At 38.7% G+C, this 20,456-nt stretch overlaps 2 protein-coding genes and 1 long non-coding RNA gene across 5 annotated transcripts in view; 2 read left to right on the plus strand and 1 right to left on the minus strand.

Moving 5' to 3' along the window:
* The first annotated feature begins 486 nt into the window (after positions 1 to 486).
* Positions 487 to 7,150, plus strand: LOC309689384. Of its 3 annotated transcripts, XR_014271343.1 has the most exons (6): positions 487 to 733; positions 1,501 to 1,526; positions 1,836 to 1,920; positions 2,069 to 2,101; positions 2,198 to 6,927; positions 7,036 to 7,150. It is a non-coding gene; the product is annotated as an uncharacterized lncRNA (long non-coding RNA). The 3 variants fall into 3 exon arrangements; XR_014271345.1 differs by lacking the exon at positions 1,836 to 1,920; XR_014271344.1 differs by lacking the exon at positions 1,836 to 1,920 and having other exon boundaries at positions 2,069 to 6,927.
* Positions 7,151 to 9,240: 2,090 nt separating this feature from the next.
* On the minus strand, positions 9,241 to 13,080 carry LOC309689379 (uncharacterized protein; the record flags this gene model as incomplete). The annotated part of the gene is made up of 5 exons (XM_082505761.1): positions 12,086 to 13,080; positions 11,721 to 11,817; positions 11,237 to 11,347; positions 10,621 to 10,787; positions 9,241 to 10,288 (listed from the first exon to the last, which is right to left on the minus strand). Exons 1-5 carry the CDS (start codon positions 12,439 to 12,441, stop codon positions 9,241 to 9,243), a joined length of 1,779 nt encoding a protein of 592 aa, XP_082361887.1. The 5' UTR covers positions 12,442 to 13,080.
* A 307-nt stretch (positions 13,081 to 13,387) lies between these two features.
* LOC309689781 (uncharacterized protein) overlaps positions 13,388 to 20,456 on the plus strand; it is a 34,108-nt gene continuing 27,039 nt past the window's right edge. The window contains exons 1-15 of the mRNA XM_082506445.1: positions 13,388 to 13,698; positions 13,769 to 13,846; positions 13,931 to 14,012; positions 14,405 to 14,478; positions 14,830 to 14,916; positions 15,672 to 15,810; positions 15,897 to 16,007; positions 16,099 to 16,261; positions 16,511 to 16,576; positions 17,631 to 17,703; positions 17,787 to 17,871; positions 18,053 to 18,163; positions 18,441 to 18,529; positions 18,659 to 18,725; positions 18,808 to 18,952. Coding sequence (XP_082362571.1) covers positions 13,550 to 13,698; positions 13,769 to 13,846; positions 13,931 to 14,012; positions 14,405 to 14,478; positions 14,830 to 14,916; positions 15,672 to 15,810; positions 15,897 to 16,007; positions 16,099 to 16,261; positions 16,511 to 16,576; positions 17,631 to 17,703; positions 17,787 to 17,871; positions 18,053 to 18,163; positions 18,441 to 18,529; positions 18,659 to 18,725; positions 18,808 to 18,952 — 1,519 coding nt within the window. The 5' untranslated portion in view covers positions 13,388 to 13,549. The remainder of the gene's footprint in view (positions 13,699 to 13,768; positions 13,847 to 13,930; positions 14,013 to 14,404; positions 14,479 to 14,829; positions 14,917 to 15,671; positions 15,811 to 15,896; positions 16,008 to 16,098; positions 16,262 to 16,510; positions 16,577 to 17,630; positions 17,704 to 17,786; positions 17,872 to 18,052; positions 18,164 to 18,440; positions 18,530 to 18,658; positions 18,726 to 18,807; positions 18,953 to 20,456) is intronic.

Below are 20,456 nucleotides of genomic sequence, written 5' to 3' on the forward strand. Positions count from 1 at the left end.
TTGCCAAATGTTGAGCAGGTTTACAACATTAGGAAATTGCTGCGGTGCTTCAGTGCAAACATACTGTCATAAATTACGCTTAAATAGACATGAAAATAAAAATAAGAATAAGAATTAAAAGTGCTAAGTAGATAGATATATACATGAGTGCAGGTGGTGATCAGTGCCAAACATGACTGACTGAAACATTCTAGATATAAATGTTATTTGCCACCAATGACACGGCCGTAAATCCGTCTCTGTCGATCAACATGGTTATTAGAGAACGAAAAGAAAAAACAGCAACAATGTAACATACCTGAATTTTTTTTTTTTAAATTATGTTGAAGGGATTAAAAGGTTGTCCCGCGACAGGCCCCAGCGAGGATCGAACTCGCGACCCCTGGTTTACAAGACCAGTGCTCTAACCACTGAGCTATGGAGCCTGTGCTGGTATCGCCAGTCTTAAAACAGCTATTTATTACTACTCCTGAGGAACACGGAAGTGGTGAACGAAAGGAAAAACAAGTCGGACGATCTGATTTCCTCGTGTCAGCATTGTTCCCACATCATCATAATTAATGTTGTTCCAGGTTCAACATTGCAAGTGACCAATCACCTTCTTGTGACGTCATTCCTTTGCGACTTCGAAATACCCGCCTTCGATTATTTCGAAATACAAGTGAAGAAGCGAAAAACCGCCGCCTGTCCGCCGAATTTGAAGTCAATTTAGGATACTTTCCTTTAATAAACGGTAAGCATTATACATATGTTCCTCACTTGGCTTGCTGTTTGTTTGCTAGCGATAGGCTACTTGACGACAGCATTAGCTAACCAGTGTTCTCTAGACCAGCGTTCCCCCAACTTTTTGGGTGTTTCGTGGCCCGGGGGTTGGGTCAGGCAAACACAACAGGACATAGGCATTTTGCGTACTGTCTGTCTGTGATTTTGCGCTTATCTTTTTCACTTCCGACCGCCAGTCAAATTTCGCGCTTTACGTCGACGTCACGTCTACGTCAAATGAAACCTAGCTATTGCAGTAGCTTCCCTGATCATTTTACAAACATAAGTGAAGAGAATCTGGACTAAAAGGCCTAGACTTATGGTTGTGTGCTGAATCTATGAATCAAACTATCACCTGGAAACATAATTAACTGGTCCATAGCTGTGAAACTGGACATGAGTTCTTGATTCTATGGAGATTAACAGTAATCCAGAAATTTACAAATTTGTCCTGGTACATCGCGTAAATGTTGTCCCTGGGACATCGCGTAGATGTTGTCCCTGGGACATCGCGTAAATGTTGTCCCTGGGACATCGCGTAAATGTTGTCCCTGGGACATCGCGTAAATGTTGTCCCTGGGACATCGCGTAAATGTTGTCCCTGGGACATCGCGTAGATGTTGTCCCTGGGACATCGTGTGATAGCTTGTAAATAATGGAATGAAAATTATTGATTGTTATTAACTTGTGAAAAAGAAGTGTAACAAATCCACATGTTATGTTCTTACACCCTTACAGAAACTGTGACTCCTTCACAATGTCAGGTAAATGTCAACTCATGTTGAATAATCAACCAATCAAGCCTTTTATTATCACATGCAATGTTACACGTACAACTGCAATGAAAATTTCACCCCCTTCTGACCATACATATATTGCTTAAACATCACATTGGGAAGACAGGTCGGAAACAGTTAGGAAGGTCAGAAAACAATTTAATTAATAGATGAGGGGAGAGGAGGAGAAAAAAGAACTACAACCAGACAAAGCTCCTAGAAGACTGAAATGGATGATGGTTGCAGCATGCAAAAAGAAAATGATATCTGTTGACTACAGCATATGCTTTCTCACAGATTACCTTGTGGGAGTAGCTGGACCAAACTCTATTGTATTTCAAGTTTGAAATCCCTGTTTGACCAGACTAACATTTCAGATGAGGTACCTCTTGACATAAAAATCCTTTTATGTTGTCATAAAACTAATGTTAAATTCTGCTTTAAATACACTTTATTGTACAATTTACTTAATGAATCGTATTCCTTAGTTCTGTTTTTATTTATATGTATTTATTTATTTGTTTTATAAGGTAATAGATGGCCTAATCTATTTGCAGTGTGAGGTATGTTGAAAAGCTTGTTTAATCATAATGACATAGCATGTTTACGTTTTTTGTAATGTATTTGAAAACATAGGTGTATTTATGTTATTTTTATAGAATTTCCCTCACATTTATCCAATACCAAGTCAAATCACTGGAAAAATTTTGGATGGGTCCACAAGAGCACAAAGTGCATACTTTTTGAAGGTATGACTTGGACTGTGGTAACTATGTTCTTATCACAAAGGGTTTATAAGTTGCCACTATAAACAAACAGCATTTTCCAAAATTGAAGCCTTGTCAGAAGAACCTGAAAAATACCTTTCTGAAACCTTTTCTGTGTAAAGACTTGTTCAAAAGCAATGCACACAGATTAAAACATTTCTGTCTTGGCCAACTGATAAAGAACACCAAAAATTGAGTGGTGCGTGTTGAGTCTGTGGTCTTGATTTGTTTTGTACACACTAGGCAAGGCAAGGCAAGTTTATTTGTATAGCACAATTCAACAACAAGGTGATTCAAAGTGCTTTACAGAGACATTAGAAACAAGAACAAATAAAAAGCATGATTTAAAATTGATTAAAACAAGCAAATAACCTAACTAACTAATTAACAAACAAACAAACAAACAAACAAAACAGTTTATAAAATCAAAACAGATAAAATCAGAACAGTAGATAAAATCAGTAGTTAAATGTAAGTTTTGAAATTTAAGCTTAAAGTGTGGATTTGGTGCTTTATTCAAATGCAGCTGAGAACAGGTGAGTCTTCAACCTGGATTTAAATAAACTGAGTGTTTCAGCTGATCTGAGGCTTTCTGGGAGTTTGTTCCAGATATAAGGAGCATAAAAGCTGAATGCAGCTTCTCCGTGTCTGGTTCTGACTCTGGGAACTGATAAAAGACCGGATCCAGATGACCTGAGGGATCTGGATGGTTCATACTGGGTCAGGAGGTCATTGATGTATTTTGGTCCTAAACCATTCAGAGCTTTATAGACCAGCATCAGAACTTTAAAGTCTATCCTCTGACGGACAGGCAGCCAGTGTAAGAACCTCAGAGCTGGACTGATGTGGTCCACTTTTTTGGTCTTAGTGAGGACTCGAGCAGCAGAGTTCTGAATGAGCTGTAGTTGTCTGAGTGATTTTTTAGGTAGACCTGTAAAGATGCTGTTACAGTAATCAAGCCTACTAAAGATGAATGCATGGACTAGTTTTTCCAGGTCCTGTTGAGACATCAGATCTTTTATCCTTGATATATTCTTGAGGTGATAGTAAGCTGACTTTGTTATTGTCTTAATGTGTTTTTCTAAGTTTAGGTCTGCATCCATCACTACACCCAAATTTCTCGCCTGGTTTGTGGTTTTTAGATGTATAGATTGAAGTTCTCTGGTGACCTGTAATCGTTTTTCTTTGGCGCCAAGGACTATTACCTCAGTTTTGTTTTTGTTTAGCTGGAGAAAATTGTGGCACAACCAGTCATTGATTTCCTCAATGCATTTACCAAGAGCCTGTACAGGGCCTCGGTCTCCTGGTGACATTGTGATATATATTTGTGTGTCATCTGCATAGCTGTGATAGTTTATTTTGTTGTTGTTTATAATCTGTGCCAGTGGGAGCATGTAGATGTTAAACAGAAGGGGTCCCAAGATGGAACCTTGGGGAACTCCACATGTGATACTTGTCTGCTCAGATGTGAAGTTACCTATTGATACAAAGTATTTCCTGTTTTCTACGTATGTTTTGAACCAGTTTAGTACAGTTCCTGAAAGACCTGTCCAGTTCTCCAGTCGTTTGAGTAATATGTTGTGGTCAACTGTATCAAATGCTGCACTGAGATCCAGTAAAACTAGGACTGACATTTTTCCACTGTCTGTATTCAGACATATGTCATTAAACACTTTGGTCAGAGCGGTTTCAGTGCTGTGGTTCTGTCTAAAACCTGACTGGAAGGCATCGTAGCAATTATTCTGTTTTAAGAAGTAACTGAGCTGTTGAGAAACTGCTTTTTCAATGATCTTACTTAAAAACGGGAGATTTGAGATCGGCCTGTAGTTGTTCATTTGTGTCTTGTCAAGATTGTCCTTTTTCAGTATAGGTTTGATTACAGCAGTTTTTAGTGATTCTGGAAACACACCTGATAATAAAGAAAAGTTGACGATCTGTAACAGGTCTGAGTCTAAAGTCTTTGAGACCTTTTTGAAAAAACTTGTTGGCAGGACATCTAAACAGCAGGAGGAGGAGTTCAGTTTACCTAAGATGTCCTCCAGGTCTTTGCTGTTAATAGGTTGAAACTGTTTCATGGTGTTTAAACAGTTTTTTGGTGGACACAGTACATATCCTGGATCTGCTGTTGATGTACCAATTGCTTGTCTAATTTTTTGGATTTTTTCAGTGAAGAATTTGGCAAAGTCATTGCAGGCCATGGTTGAATGAAGTTCAGCTGCCACTGACACAGGAGGGTTTGTTAGCCTGTCAACTGTAGAAAATAAGACCCGAGCATTATGGCTGTTTTTAGTGATGATGTCAGAGAAGTAGGACCTCCTTGCACTCCTCAGTTGTAAATTATAATTGTGAAGTTTCTCTTTATAAATGTCATAATGAACCTGGAGGTTTGTTTTTCTCCATCTGCGCTCAGCTTTCCTACACTCTCTTTTTTCATTTTTCACCAGTGTGGAGTTTCTCCATGGAGACTTTTTCCTTCCTGAGATAACCTTCACCTTAATGGGAGCAATAGTGTCCATTACATTTAACATGTTAGCATTGAAGCTATTGACGAGCTCATTGACTGACCCTCTGGGCAGGTCAGGTGTTAATGGGAAGACCTGGTTAAAAATTGCACTACTGTGTTCAGTTATACACCGTTTTGTGATCACTGTTGTTGATATATTTGTGTGGGCTGAGATTTTACTTTCAAAGAAAACACAGTAATGATCAGACAGGCCCACATCAGACACAGTAACCTTTGAAATGCTCAGGCCTTTGGAGATCAGTAGGTCAAGAGTGTGTCCTCTATTATGTGTGGCCTCTGTTACATGCTGAGTCAGCCCAAAGTTGCCCAGAGTGTTACTCAGGTCTTTAGTCCCTTTGTCCTGAGGGTTGTCCACATGAATGTTAAAATCCCCAACAATAATTACACAGTCAAAATCAACACAGATCACAGACAGCAGTTCACTGAGGTCATTAAAAAAGTCTGTGCAGTATTTGGGAGGCCTGTAAACATTAAGAAACACAACTTTGGATGGGGCCTTCAGCTGTAAAGCCACATATTCAAAAGACTGAAAACTTCCAGGAGATAGCTGCTTACATTGAAATGATTCATTAAATAAGACAGCAACCCCCCTCCTCCTCTCCTGCTCGCCCTGACCTCACTGATAAAACTGTAGTTAGGAGGGGTCGTCTCGATGAGAACAGCTCCACTGTTACTTTGGTCCAACCAAGTTTCAGTTAAAAACATAAAATCAAGGCTGTGCTCAGTGATTAAATCATTAATTAAAAATGTTTTCCCAGCTAGAGATCTAATGTTTAATAAAGCCAACTTAAGTGTTTTAGAGGTATTACTTGTCCCCTCGTGTTTGGGAGCAGTCTGTGGCACACAAGGTATGTTTACTATATTTAAAGATCTTTGAGAGTGCAGCTCTCTGTGTTTTGACCAGGCCACATGTCTCCTGTCACCTAAAAGTACAGAAATTTTAAAACCTTCTAGTAAACAGGGTCCCAGCTTCTCCTGGGAAAAGTCATCACTGCCATAATCCTCACAGCCCGGACCCTTCACATATCACATATCAGACTGCGGAGACAGGGCATGAAGAGGAACTAAGGGGGGCGAGGCTGGGCAATGTGACTTCGATTGCTCTGTTGAGGGTGGGGCTCGATGGCGAACCTTTGGCCGCTCTGGTGGGGGGTTTATGGGGGACAAAAAGGGATTGGGACGGGGGGTAGATCTGAGCCCAGCATTGACCCGCTCCATCATCTCCTCAGTGAATTTCAGGTGTGGGGAGGAGGGAGAAAGGGAGGGGGAGGAGGGTGATGGCCTGTCAGGGGTTTGGGGGACTGGGGAAGGTCGTGGTCCCTTGTCCTGGTCGTTGGTGTTGTTGAGAGAGTTGGAGGCAAATAGGGACCCCTCTTCTTGCCTTAGATGTCTCTCCTTTCTGAGGCTCTTCCCGGGTGGGGGCAAATGGAGCTCCTCCTCAAGGTTTCTGCTGGGCTTTGTGTGTTCTTGGAGTACTGTTTGTTCCTCTTTATGAGATAACTCCTCGTTTATCTCAGCCTTGGCACCAAGCACGGATGGATGACGTATGGAATAAAACAAGTTGGAGGTGAACAGTTTCACCCCTGACTTGTTAAAATTAAATCCATTTGCTTTGAACAGATGCCTGCGTTCCCAAAAAATATTAAAGTTGTCGATAAAGTGCACTGAGTCTCCAGTACTGCAATCTTCTGCAGGAGGCTGTGGTAGTCATCTGTGGAGAGGGAAGGCATCTTGTTGCTAGTTAGCCTAGCGGTTAGCACCTTTCCAGGCTATTGAGGCTGCTCGGTGCCCAGACGCTGTAATCAGGCTTCAGCTGTGTCTAGGCCACAGACACACGGAGCGCTGAGGACAAGGTAACCATAAAATGTTGCTGTTTCTGTTAAGAACACTCTAGTCCTAATGATCTACAAGTGTCCAGAAGTTATCGCAGGTAAGCTCACACGGAAAAAGGGAAAAAATCAGCATAAACAGTGTTTAGTGTTCTGAGTGAAGAGGAGGCTGGGGAGCTAGCCCTCGGGTTTGCCGGAAGATTGGCCTGCGATGTCACAACAGACATGGTCTGTAAAGGCATCGACCATTCAAGTGCTGATATGACAAAGTAAGTTAGTAAAACAATATGAAAGTTGTATCTTTTTTGGTATTATTTGTCATTTCCCCGTATTTGGGTTATTGGTGTAACATTGTTAATCTTACTTTCTAATAACAGACAGACTCTTCTCAAAATCCAACACAATCTTAAACATGAGCTGACTGATTCCTCAACCTTCAGTTTGCTGACACACACCTTTGGCCCCGCTGCACTGGATTCTGTCATTTCATTCCTGTGTGAAAAACTTGATCTTGTCTCTTAAATAATGAAACCTTTTGTGACTTTTGTTTGTTCTGTAAATCAGAATCTTGAAAATTGTTCATTGTTGTTCTAAGTTTGTGTTAACTATTTGGCAAAAATGATTGGTTCCTAATCCAAACAGCATAATGACTGTTCTAACACATATCTTAAAAATGCTACAAAGAAAGAAAATTATCACATATGTTTCAATATGAATGTAATTGTGTCACACTCGGTTTGTAGTAGCTTTCCTGTTTTATTTTGAGTTTTGGTATGTTTACACTGTTATTTTTATTTCCCGTGTGTTCGTCTTCCCTTATTAGTTTTACTGTATTTAATTAGTCTGATTTAATAACTTATAATTATTTACTTTCCAGTGTGTATATATGCTCCTCGTTTGGATTATTGTTTGTTTGAGTTCTGCCTGTCTTTTCTATTAAAGATTTGGACTATTAGTGGACCTCGTAGGTTTTTATTCTGTTCAATTGGTAATTGACTGGGTTTAATTTAGTGGCCTGGAAAACAGGCCGGAGGGGTCTGGTCATTTTAACCCCCTAAGACCCGAAATCTTCCATGGCATGCATTTTTAATTTCTCTTTGATATTTGGGCCGATTGGAACCCGATGAATGTAAAAAGAAAGAATTACCAGGTTTTGTTTTTTTACCTAATTTTTGTTTCTGAGACAAATGAGAGCCACATATGAGGACATTAATTTGAAATTTCGATAGAACAGTTGCAGTATAATGTCCTCGTAACTGTATATCAGGCACTTGTTGATCAAGATTTAGTATTTTGGTCTAAATAACCCAAAATGTGATGTCCACATGTGTGGACGCCAGGCTGGAGTAAAGTGTTAGAGCTATTTATACCTATGTAAACTTTTATACACTGGTTTTTACCTGTCTTGTTTCAGAAAGGTTTAAAAGGGTAATGTCCACAGTTTATTTGTTTATTTATTTGTTTGAATTCAACATATTTTATTAAAGTAATTGAGCTTGAACACAGAAAAAACTGAATCAAATAATCATAAAATCAAATCACTTGCACTATACTGAAGTCTAATCTACTCTGAGCTAATGCCGGTTTCCAACACTAATGATCGGGTGAAGGAGAGAGATGAGGGTGTGCACGGCCACTGGTGCTCTTATCCCTGTTCTTTGTGATACAATCCAACAGGAAAGCAGTCAAACCCTTGGACATTAGCCAAGTTAACGTTCACAAATATATACACACAGAGGAACTCTGAGCCCCAATGTCAGCATTAGCACAAACATGCCACTTCATACCAAATCTCAGTGTGAGGTCAGGTGTTAGTCTCATTCCATTATTCTGGCTATATTTTCTTACTCATTACTATTAAACTTATACTTAAGACTAACTATTAACAAAATCACACCCCAATAACTCTGTTATTACACTTTGTATTTAATCATAAAAAGGCTGGATGTTGAAACCTTTTACTTCTATTTTGTATGAGCCAGGATTCTCAACAGCTGATACTCTGTCTGTATCAGCTGGTGGTGGTCAGAGGGCCCGGTGGCGCCTGTGTCCGGCAGCCTCGCCTCTGTCAGTGCGCCCCAGGGCAGCTGTGGCTACAGTGTAGCTTGCTATCGCCAGTGTGTGAATGTGTGTGTGAATGGGTGAATGACTGAATGTAGTGTAAAGCGCTTTGGGGTCCTTAGGGACTAGAAAAGCGCTATACAAATGCAGGCCATTTACCATGTCCAAAAAGTGACAGGTATCGTTTTATGGAGCAAAAAACTTAAGAGCGCATATTTTATAAATAATACCAACAATTACAAATGCAGACCTTTAATAGTAATAAGTAATCCTTTATTTATAATGCATAGCAATATAAAAATAGTAACATGTGAAAATATTACAATGGGCACAGATGAATTTGTATCAAAAACAGCAACCAAGCCAAAGTAATGAATAACACACATAAATAACAACTGCTTGAGAGAGCAAACAATTTCTTTTCATCTGTTCCTTGGCAGAAAGTTAAGACAGCTATTCAGCTTTAGGTTTCAATAAACAGAAGTAATGGATGCAGTCCCTTTGAAATGTCACACAAAAGTCTACTTGTGCATATACTTAGCTTTAACTCTTCTCTTTTTTGTTTTGTATTCCAAAAGGTTTTCATTTTCTCCAGAGGATGTCTCTCTTTCAGTGGTTATCGACTGTTCACATTCATTTTCACAGACTGTTGGAATGTCGATGCTGGCCGAACGTTTCTTGCTAGAATACAATGGCCTAATTTTGCGTGCATTATCTGTCGTCTTTATTTCGTACTGGCATATACTTTTGCCTACTTGTTTTGTTTTTAAGACATTTGTATGCAGTTCATCTATCATTGCAGTAATACCCTCTGGAATGAATGCCCACTGTTTAACTGTGTCTAAAACAGCATTTAGTTTTCCAACCGCATCTTCTGTGCATTTTTTGTCTGTGCTTTCAACTACAGGAGTGTCATTCAAAGTTGATAGAGGACTTTTCAGAGAGTTTTTCATTTGTTTAAAATGGCTACAAGCCACCTTCAGGCAAGCACATGTGTTATAGTGAGAGAACGTACAACAAGTGCACTGAAGTGTTTCAGCCGATGCAAAAAAACACAGATTTCCAAACAAACTTGGCATTTTTATCACTTTCAAGTCCTCACAGTGTACAAAGTAATGCCTTTCTTTCACTGCAATTCTTGCCAAGGTAGAAATGTCTGTTTCCATGTTTGGATAGATGTCATTGTCAGCCTCTGCTAATTTTGCAAGTAACACTAGATGCTTGCAAAGAAGTCCTCGTAAGCCATATGTACAGTTGCAGTAGGACTCAACAGGGCAGACATCATACACCATGTCTTCTCTTGACTCAGATGGGACTTGATATGCATTAACTCCATGGCTGTTCTTGACTGTAATTTTAAGAGCCCAACCACTTTCCATCAGTCTTGAAGCAGAGTCTGAAACTTGAGACAAGGTGTCAGCAAACCTGTTTTTCATGCGGCCCACATCTTGCAGGGTTTTTATGACTGAGAAGTAGTCGTCGGCCTTCCCTAGGAGCACTTCAATCAGATCATCCAGACGCCTATTCTTGTAGCCAGATAAAAACTGGTATTTCAGGCAGTGGAAAAATCTGAAAAACAGTTATTTGAAATGATTAGTAACTGTAATTGAAGGAATTTAAAGTTTTAATCAAGACTGTATTATTTTTTTAAAAATTGGAATACCTATTGCACACGTCTTTTATAAAGGAATGCTCTGTGCCGGTTTAGCTGATTTAGGCAAATCCACCTACTCTGTTTTTTGTTGTGATAACATAAAAAACGCTGCTAGAATTTAAAGGATTTGCCTAAAACCTGTTCTGGCAATGACATGACGAACCTACTCAGTTTAGCCTCTTGGATTAAAGCATAATATCTTTTTTTCAGCAATACAATTGAATGAGGTCAAAATAATAAATCATACCTTTCAATCACATTGTTTGTTTCAGAACGAGCGTGACTGAAGCGACGGCCGTAGTCACACCACATGTGGCCAATGCCTTCCCAGTGCTTCTGAAAATACTGGCACACCAAAGGGTATTGCTTAAATGTCTGGCAGAACTCTGCTGATGTGGCTTTAAAGTCGTCCTCCTAAGAGAATTGGATGCAACAGAATATATTTCAATCCATTTAACAGACCTATTGAAATCTTTAATATTATGTATTGAAGCCCTTTTCCTTTTATTGAATAACATTAAGAATTTTAAGTTATTAATAATATGTCGTGTTTTTGTATTAAGAAGCAATTATTTCTTCCCTTACAATGGCTATGAAGGAACACTAAACCTATAAGCATATTTGGTTTCAGCATCTGTCTGTGAAAGAATCCCACTCACAAGTTCTACTGCACAGTGGGTGACACAATGATGTTCTGCACAGCTTAAGTACTTGTTTTGATAAGCAAGATAAGAAGCCAGTTTTAGAAATTGTTTCAAAAATCTATTTTGTATCTCTCTGTAACTTTTTTTTAGCAACTGAAAGTTATTATGCTCTTAGTGTAATCAAGAAATCAAAATGTGAAATAGACAAATTACACTTACAGATGTGCAAGCTTTCAGCTTACAAAAGAAAGAAATGATTTCATTTCTCTTTTGGGTGTTAGAAAGCCCATGGACCCCGGACTCTGATTTTGAAAGCCATCGATTAACAGCCTGTGAATGTAAGAGAAAAAAAGTTAATCTGGAGAGAGAGACAGAGGAGCAGCTGTACAAAAAGCATAAAAGAAAGCTGACGTCCAAAAATAACTTTGTCACTCACTGGACAAGAGGACCTGTGCATTACAGAAATCAACCAGGCAAACATATTTTTAAATGTCAAAAAGAGCTTTGGGAAGCAGCCACCAGAAGATGAGTGCACTGTGGTCTTAAATGGATGGACATAGTCACTCAACATTTTATCCCTTTATATTCATTAACCTGAGTAGGTGAATATCACAATGAGGCAAATCATAACAACAGGACCCTGTTGTAAAAATGTGTTTCAGGTGCATCTTAGACAACGTGAAAAGAAAACAATGTGGTTTACCTGCAAGACATGGTACCAGCATAGAAGGATAGCTGACTCTGGAAAAACCTTCTGCAAAGCATTTATTTCCGCAAAGTCTTTGTCAACCATAAATGCTCTACAGAAAAAAAGAAAACACTAAATGAGATTAAACAGTATGAAAATGTTTTTGCTATCTCAAAGCACCACTTCAATGCCAAATTAAACATTTCAACTCACAAGTAGATGTATAAAATACTGCATACAGCCTATAGGAATAACTTTAACAACTGGAAAGGAAAGTTTTTTGCAGCCCATGCTGCAGCTATAGCATTAGATTCTGGCATGTTATAACTTTTTTGAAAAGGAATTATTTCAAAATTAATAGCTGTCAATGTATTATTTACCTCGGGGAAGTTGGGAAATGCTCACAAACTATTCCAAGAACAGTTTCCAGGGTTTTCTGACTTTCGTTGCTGACAATAGCATAGGCCACAGGGACTCCATGCCCATGATCATCTCTTACAACAAGTGTGAATAAGGGAAATGAATACTGGTTAACGCAGTGCGTGGTGTCAACAAATACTAACTGTTTTGCATAGTTCTCCATGTTTGATTTCATTACAGGTGTCTGCAAAACAATCATTAGTTCTTGGTCAGATGTGTATGGTTGATAGAAGAGAACATGTTCTTGATGTTTTCCATTAAGTAAGGTATGTACACATTGACTGTCTCCACAGTTAAAGTGCTTCTTCCTCATCATGCAGGTTCTAACACTGTCAATGTCACGTGGTGTGACAAAATGCTCTCTGTTGTGAAGATCTCTGTGTCCATGTTCTTTGGCCCATTTATGACATTCGGTTAGTATGATGGCTGGCTTAGTTCCAAGGGAAAGCAGTTCCTCAATCTTCCTCCTCAAATCACTGGAAATATTGTTGAAATGTGCGTCTTTTGGGTCCGAAGGATCATGCCCATCATGCTTATCATATGTACGCTGCACGATGACTGTGTGGTCTTTCCAACATTTGAGTACTTTAAATGAAACATAGGCCTTACAGCCCACTGCTCTGTAGCTGTTTCAACTTTTTTTCCCAGCTCTGATGCAGTTGAATTTGTAATAGTCTCTTTTCCTGTCTTTACCTGAGGCAACATTTAAACATTTATAATGTCCATGAAGGGTTAATGAGTTCAATTTTTCTAACACAACACTGAATGGGTCCTCCTGGCATTGTGACACATGCACACAAAGTTGTGTGTCTTTTCCAGTTTTTTTTTTTTCGTCATTCAGAACACTTCTTCTAATTATATCGTCCATTTCTGGTGGAAAAATAACGAAGGTTTAATTAGTCAATATTCATTAATTCATTTTAACTTGTTTTGGGGTTTTTTGCAATACAATGTAAATATTAAATATAATATTAAAAAAAAAAAAATATATATATATATATATATATATATATATATATATATATATATATATATATATATATAAAACAAACAGGGGCTAAAAGAAGCTAAACTTTCATATGGTATGTCTCTGGCAACTTTAACATGATGTCCCAGGGACAACATTTACGCGATGTCCCAGGGACAACATTTACGCGATGTCTCAGGGACAACATTTACGCGATGTCTCAGGGACAACATTTACGCGATGTCTCAAGGACAACAAAGGAATGACGTCACAAGAAGGTGATTGGTCACTTGCAATGTTGAACCTGGAACAACATTAATTATGATGATGTGGGAACAAAAATGCTGACACGAGGAAATCAGATCGTCCAAACAAGTCCGTCTTCTTTCAGGCTGGGGCTGCCTAACTGAAAGAGCAGCAATTTTTAACCCGGACATATATCAGACATTTTTTCAGGATGGCAGTTTTCAGCGTATTTCTGACTTTAGCAACTCCATCACTTACATTTTTCTTCTTTCTGCTTATCGTTGCATTTCTTGCATACTGCTTGTATGTTAGACACATTCATATGAAATATGACCACATACCCGGCCCACCGAGGGACAGGTAGGTGAAGCCGTCGTCGAAACCCCTGTACTGGCATTACCAGAGAATGACCAGCTGTTTTTGTCCTCAGTTTTCTTCTGGGACACTCACCGTCGTTTTTGAGGATAATGAAAAATGGCGGAGTTATACACGACAAATATCTGGAGTGGTAAGTGGAGCGTAAACGATGTTTTTGTGCGGTTTTTAAAAAGTTGTGATTAATAATATTTAAAGGTCAGCATGTCCTTTACAGGGCCGAGAAGTATGGGCCTGTCTACAGGACAAATGGTCTTCATTACGTTGTAGTGTGCGTGTCCAGTCCAGAGGCAACAAAGGTGAAACAGTGTGAAAGTGCTGGGCAGAAATCCTGCAATTGTTAAATTGCCAAATAATAAAAAATAACTACATTAAGCCTAACTCTCGATAATATTTGCATAAATCCAATTTCTTGCAATGTTTCATTTCATTTCCCACACCCATAAACTACACTCTTCCTACACTACTGACACTTTATTCACTTTTAGTCACTTAGAGTTATTTATTCACCTTCAGTCACTTTAATTTTAAAACTGTATATACTGTATATTCTGTGTATTTATTATTTCACTCCTATTTCCTGTTCTTATTGTTCTTATCTTCAACATATGCTGAACATTGTTTGTTAATTGCCCCTTGGGGATAAATAAAGTCTTCTGATTCTGATTCTACTTTATGTTTGTGGATTCAGGAAATCCTGATGTCCCCAAAGTACCCCAAAGATAAATTTGTTTACAAAAAACTCTTCAGCCTATTTGGTCAAAGGTAAGACTGCCTTATCAGGCTACTTAGGTTGCTTCTCTACATTAGCATCAGACTTGTTTATTTACATTTTGCTTTATCAGTGGAACAAAATTAAATTCTCACGATAAAATGATGTCTTTTCATGAATAAATAACCAAACTGTTTTAAAGTCATCCAGCTCTTCAATACACTACCTCTGCTGATTTAGCCAGCGCAGATCTGGTGTGCACTATAATATACTTTAAAAAATGAGAAATGTTATATATTTTTATGATTATTCCATTTGAAGACATTTTGAAAAAATGCTTTTATTTTAACAGCAATTAGGAATTGGGTTTTGTGAGAATGTTTTCTCAACTTCCTTCTTTGAAGGTTCTTTGGCAATGGCCTGATAACAGCACGGGATCATGAGAAGTGGTACAAACAGCGCCGGATCATGGACCCTGCGTTCAGCAGCACGTGAGTTATGCATTTGTTGCTTTATAAGGTATACCTTGCCTTTACCAGGCTGAAACCACTTTTGCCTTAAGAACTGCCTCATTTCTTCATGGCATACATTCAACCAGTGCTGGAAATACGTTTTGGTTGATTTTTGGTATTTTGGTCCATATGGCATCATGCAGTTGCTGCACATTTGTTGGCTGTGCATCCATCATTCAAATCCGCCACATCCTAAAGGACCTCAGCTGGAATTAGAGAGCTGACTGTGGAGCCCATTTGAACACAGTGAACTCATTAGCACGGTTAAGAATCAGACTCTGAATACTTTATTAATCCCTAAGGAAACTATTTGGATTACAGTTGCTCCAAGACAGTTACAGTAACAGACTACACTAATTAAATAATACAACATGTTACAGAATTTACAAATTTGACAAATAGCACAAATTTATCAAAAATCGCTCAATTTTAAATATCAAAAATATTGACAAAGAATATTACAGAGATGGAAAGAGGTGGAAGAAACCAGTTTAAGAGGATTTGTAATGAGTAGTTACTCAGTTTGTAGCAGTCTGGACGTTCTCATCCCATCTCTGGCATCAACAAGGCAATTTCACCCAGAGAACTAGTAGAAACAGTAGGGAGATAGTAGCAGATAGTAGGAAGGTTTTTCTTTTTTCTGTGCAACAGTATCCGTTAATTCATTTCTGTGATAGTTTGTTGGGATGTCTTGGATGTGCTGCTTCTCCGTCTAAAGCTATCATTACTTCCAGGTATCTGAGAGGTCTGATGGGAACCTTCAATGAGAGGGCAGAGAAACTGATGGATAAACTTGCAGATGTTGCCGACAGTAAAACAGAAGCTAATATGCTCCAGCTTGTCAACTGTGTCACCCTGGATGTTATTACTAAGGTATTATATTGCAGTCATTTTTACCCTTCCAAAGGGTGAGTGTGTGTGTGCATATTTGTGTATACTTTTTTCTTGATAAATTTCAGGTTGCCTTTGGGGTGGACTTGGACCTCTTGAAGAATAGTTCACCTTTCCCTAAAGCCATTGAGACATGTCTGAAAGGAATAGTTTACTACCTTAGAGACGGATTTTTTCAGGTATTACTTCAGCGTTTGTTGTTATGCAGTAGTTCTGCCAACAACATTGTTATCTGAATGCCATCCTAAACCTGTCAGTTTTCCATTCCAGTTCAATCCAAAGAACAGACGATACATTAATGAGGTGAGGGAAGCGTGCCGCCTGCTCCGTACAACTGGAGCTCAGTGGATCAGTGAGAGAAAGACCGCCATGCAAAACGGTGACGAGGTCCCCAAAGACATCCTGACACAAATCATCAAAACTGCAAGCCAAGGTTGGAGTTCCCAAATTTCACATTAGACTAGACTAGATAAGAGCAATAATATAGAATCTTGTTGAATCTGTGTGAAGAGCATAAAAACGAGTAAATAAACACACTGAAAAAAAATGATAGGACAGCATAAGTTCAGTGTCTCCCATATGAACTCTCCTTGGAGGTTTGTGTTAGTACCTGTTCATGATGAGAGCACATCTTAACATGGTAGATGTCAAATCATTTATAGGTAGTTTTTTATCATTTCAGAGGACAGCATGACTGAAGAAGATGAGGAGTTTATGCTGGATAATTTTGTGACATTCTTCATTGCTGGTGAGTCTCTGTTATTTCATCTTTGATGTTAGAAGTAGTGCCCTGTGATTGACTGGCGATCTGATCAGGGAGGATAGTGCCTTTTTCTCAGTGACAGCTGGGATAGGTTAAGAAAACAATTAAGAAAATGGACTGATGTATGAAATATTACACAATAATTTGGGCCTGCTCTATCTTTGTGGAACACCAAAAGGTTTGCTGTGTTAAAAGGCGCACAATGCAGTCACCACTTTAAGCATCAATTTTTAACTTAATGCCAAATGGTTTCATCTTTATAAAATGTTATCTATTGCAGGTATTCACAACATACATTCATTTTCATGGACTACTGACCATCCAGATGATGGATGTATTGTTATAGACTGTATATCAAAGATGGAAATAGCTTTTGTGTCTGTGGCGGGGTGTGCAATCACGCATTGTAATGGGTGCTGTATTTGTGGTTGCGATAATGTTGAGCAGGCAGCGGGAGAGCTGCAGCTCTGTGAGCATTGTGAACAGCAACCGTGTGAGTCAATAAAGTATGCTGCAAAGCATGAACTTGCACCCGGGTCTGCCGTGGTCATTTACAGTGTCTTAAAAGTGAACTTTAAAATGGAAGTGAATTAAACCTGCTTTCTTTCTGAAGCCCACGAAATGGCGATATATGCGGTTGCTCCTGTTCCTATAGAAGTCTATGGAAAAATGACTTTTTCCATAAATGGCTTTCAGTGGTGCTGTTTTTAATGTGATTTTGTAAAACCTGCAGAGTTTATAGGCTCAGGCACTCATCCTGGGTCAACACTGAATCAAAAACCAGTATGCTAGCCATACTGTCTTTGAGGAGAAGGTGGCTGGGGCCGATCTGTAGTATTAAACAACACATTCATTGGTTTGTCAGTCAAATGTCAGGTGTGTGGGCTGACCCCCTCATCATCACATCCTTTTCTTTTTGGAATCAAGATGGTGGAAACTCTCATCTTGCAGCTTTGCAATCAGACCAGTGAATGATGTTACAATAGCTGCATACATCTTTTGTACTGCCTAATGTCGTGTGTAATTTATGCTATTCCAGGCCAAGAAACAACAGCCAATCAGCTGGCTTTTGCAATCATGGAACTTGGAAGACATCCAGATATACTGGAGAAGTAAAAAGTCAAAATATATTGCGCGACAGTTTCCACTATAGCAAATAGACTTTGGTTTCTTATGGAGTTTTCTCATTTCTCAGAGCGAAGAAAGAAGTGGACGATGTTATTGGGATGAAACATGAAATAAGCTACGATGACCTGGGCAAGTTGGTCTACCTGTCACAGGTACATGTGGCAATTTGAAAATTGTGGTACTATTTTTCTGTATCTTAAAGTATCCTTGGTCTTCTGCATTAATGAGATTTGTGGTTTTAAGCATTTTCACTGCTCTGTTGAGTAGAACGGTGTTATATATATATATATATACACAAGATGTGCCGTATGAATTGTATACATCTTCTCCCAGGTGTTAAAAGAGACTCTGAGAATGTACCCCACAGCTCCGCGCACATCTCGTCATATTGCTGAAGACATGGTGATTGATGGGATCCACATACCTGGAGGATTTGTTGCTCTTGTAAGTTGTGAAGATTTTAAATATGTTTTAATATCTCCTGGTTTGAAGATGGATGTGTGTGTGTGTGTGTGTGTGTGTGTGTGTGTGTGTGTGTGTGTGTGTGTGTGTGTGTGTGTGTGTGTGTATGCTTCTAATCATACACATGATGGGATCCACATACCTGGAGGAATAAATGCTTTAGTGAGACATGTATTTTTTGATGTGTTTCTAGCAAAGCAGGAAATACACTTCTGTATAAACATCAAGATAAGTAAATACAATATTTTCTAATGTTTAGTTCAACTCCTATGTGAGCGGGAGACTGGACAAATTCTTCGAGGATCCACTGAAATTTGATCCAGACAGATTTCACCCAGATGCTCCCAAGTAAAGAACACACTGTTTCACCATGCTGACATGTTTTACATAATAATGTTTGTACACCCATTATTATCTCAGATAAAATGAGTTAAATTGTTCAAAGTAACTGAGGCTGTCTCTTGTCTGTTCAACAAGGCCTTATTACTGCTACTACCCTTTTTCCCTCGGTCCTCGTGCGTGCCTGGGAAAGAACTTTGCTCAGGTGAAGATGACAACATAATGTGAAGACCCGCTCACCTATAAACACACTGACTCATCTCTGTGGGCGCTGTTGTGTTTTTTAGATGGAGGCTAAAGTGGTGATGGCCAAACTGCTCCAAAGGTTTGACTTCACTCTCGTCCCGGGACAGACCTTTGACATCCTGGATGCTGGCACAATCAGACCAAAGAGTGGAGTGTTGTGCACTTTGAGTCACAGGGATTACAAAAATAAATGATCTTAACGGACTTCACATTGGAACAGGTCATAGGTATCTATATGGTGGGGCAGAGTTTTTACTCTTGTCTGAAAACTGATTTTTTAAAGAAATCCTTGTAATGAAAATAGTCTCATGTATGATCGTAATACACGCAATATATTCATATGAAATGCTTATAACTATTTTTATGTCTTCACTGGAATAATCTATTATTATTATGGAAACATTTTTGAGGAAGCTAGGATCAATACCATTTGCTACTGTATGTATGTACACACATATACACACACATATAAATATACACAGACACATACTGTGCAAAGCTAATTTCTTTTATTTTGCTTAGAACATAGGAACTTCTTTTCTGTTAGTAACAAATTTCCTAAATATAAAAGACACTTTCAAAGCTGTCTGTTATGTGCAGACACATCACTGATTCATCACTTGAGTTATAGGTGCCTATTGTATGCTTGAATGATTAATACCACTTTAAATAATTAAAGGAAAATCTGGCTCCTTGTAAGCAAAATATGGAGAGAACTGCAAAATGTATTGCAGTTGCTTTTTCATAGCCACTGCCTGTAGCACTCATTTAAACATGACTTTTGTGTAAATGAAATAAAACTGAAATACAATGTCTGTTTTGAGAAGTTGCCCCCTTTCTCTACCTCAGACAAACTGTATACAGTAATAACATGAATTAACAAACTGTTATTAGAGAGTGAAATCTCAGAGGCACACATCCTATGTGCCATTTTTCTTAACGGTTTAGTTTTTCACAAGAGGTTCCTACTAATGTTTCAGAATAAGAGCCCAGTTAAGAAAAGCTCTATTACTGTCTGGTGAGCGCTTTTAATTTGAAACAAATCCAGAAAGTTTGCATAAACGGCGTAAGGTACGAAATTTCACAGCGGGAGAGGTTCAGAAGTCGTGATGAAAGACTGGTGGATGATGAGTTTATTGGCTGTCAAACGAAAAGTGAAGATGTCAGACATTTTCATCTGCTGAGATAAATAAACGCCTCGCACTATAAGATGAAATGAATGCATTTTATTTGCTTTTATCTTGTTTCTTGTGTTCTTGATGAAGAAGACTTGAATATAATGTTAATATGAACAAAGCAGAGTGTTCCGGGACTCTGATCTCTTAACCTTAAGTAATTAATAAACCTGCAGGTGCCGACAGCTTTTAAGGTGGAATGCATTTTATTTACTAAAGATGATGCTTAGAGGCAGATTTACCAAGTGTGTGCGCCAGCTCAAAGCCCTCTATTGGCCTGAAATTCAGCTTCAATTAGACGCCTTTCTCTTCCCAAAATATTGCGCTCTGAAAGCACAACTTCTGCAAACACATATGAAATACAAAGCCGAAAAAAAGGCCCACTCCTTTATGTCGCAAAATCGAAACTGCGCCTGTTTAATAAATCCCAGCAGTAGCCTTTTTAAACTGTAGAGGGTTTTTGCACTTGTTCACAATGTTCGCAAAATAACAGCACGAAAGCTGTGACATTCAGT

This window comes from Aulonocara stuartgranti (genome assembly GCF_965226115.1).
Source record: "Aulonocara stuartgranti genome assembly, chromosome: 15".
In the NCBI taxonomy this organism is placed as follows: Eukaryota; Metazoa; Chordata; class Actinopteri; order Cichliformes; family Cichlidae; genus Aulonocara; species Aulonocara stuartgranti.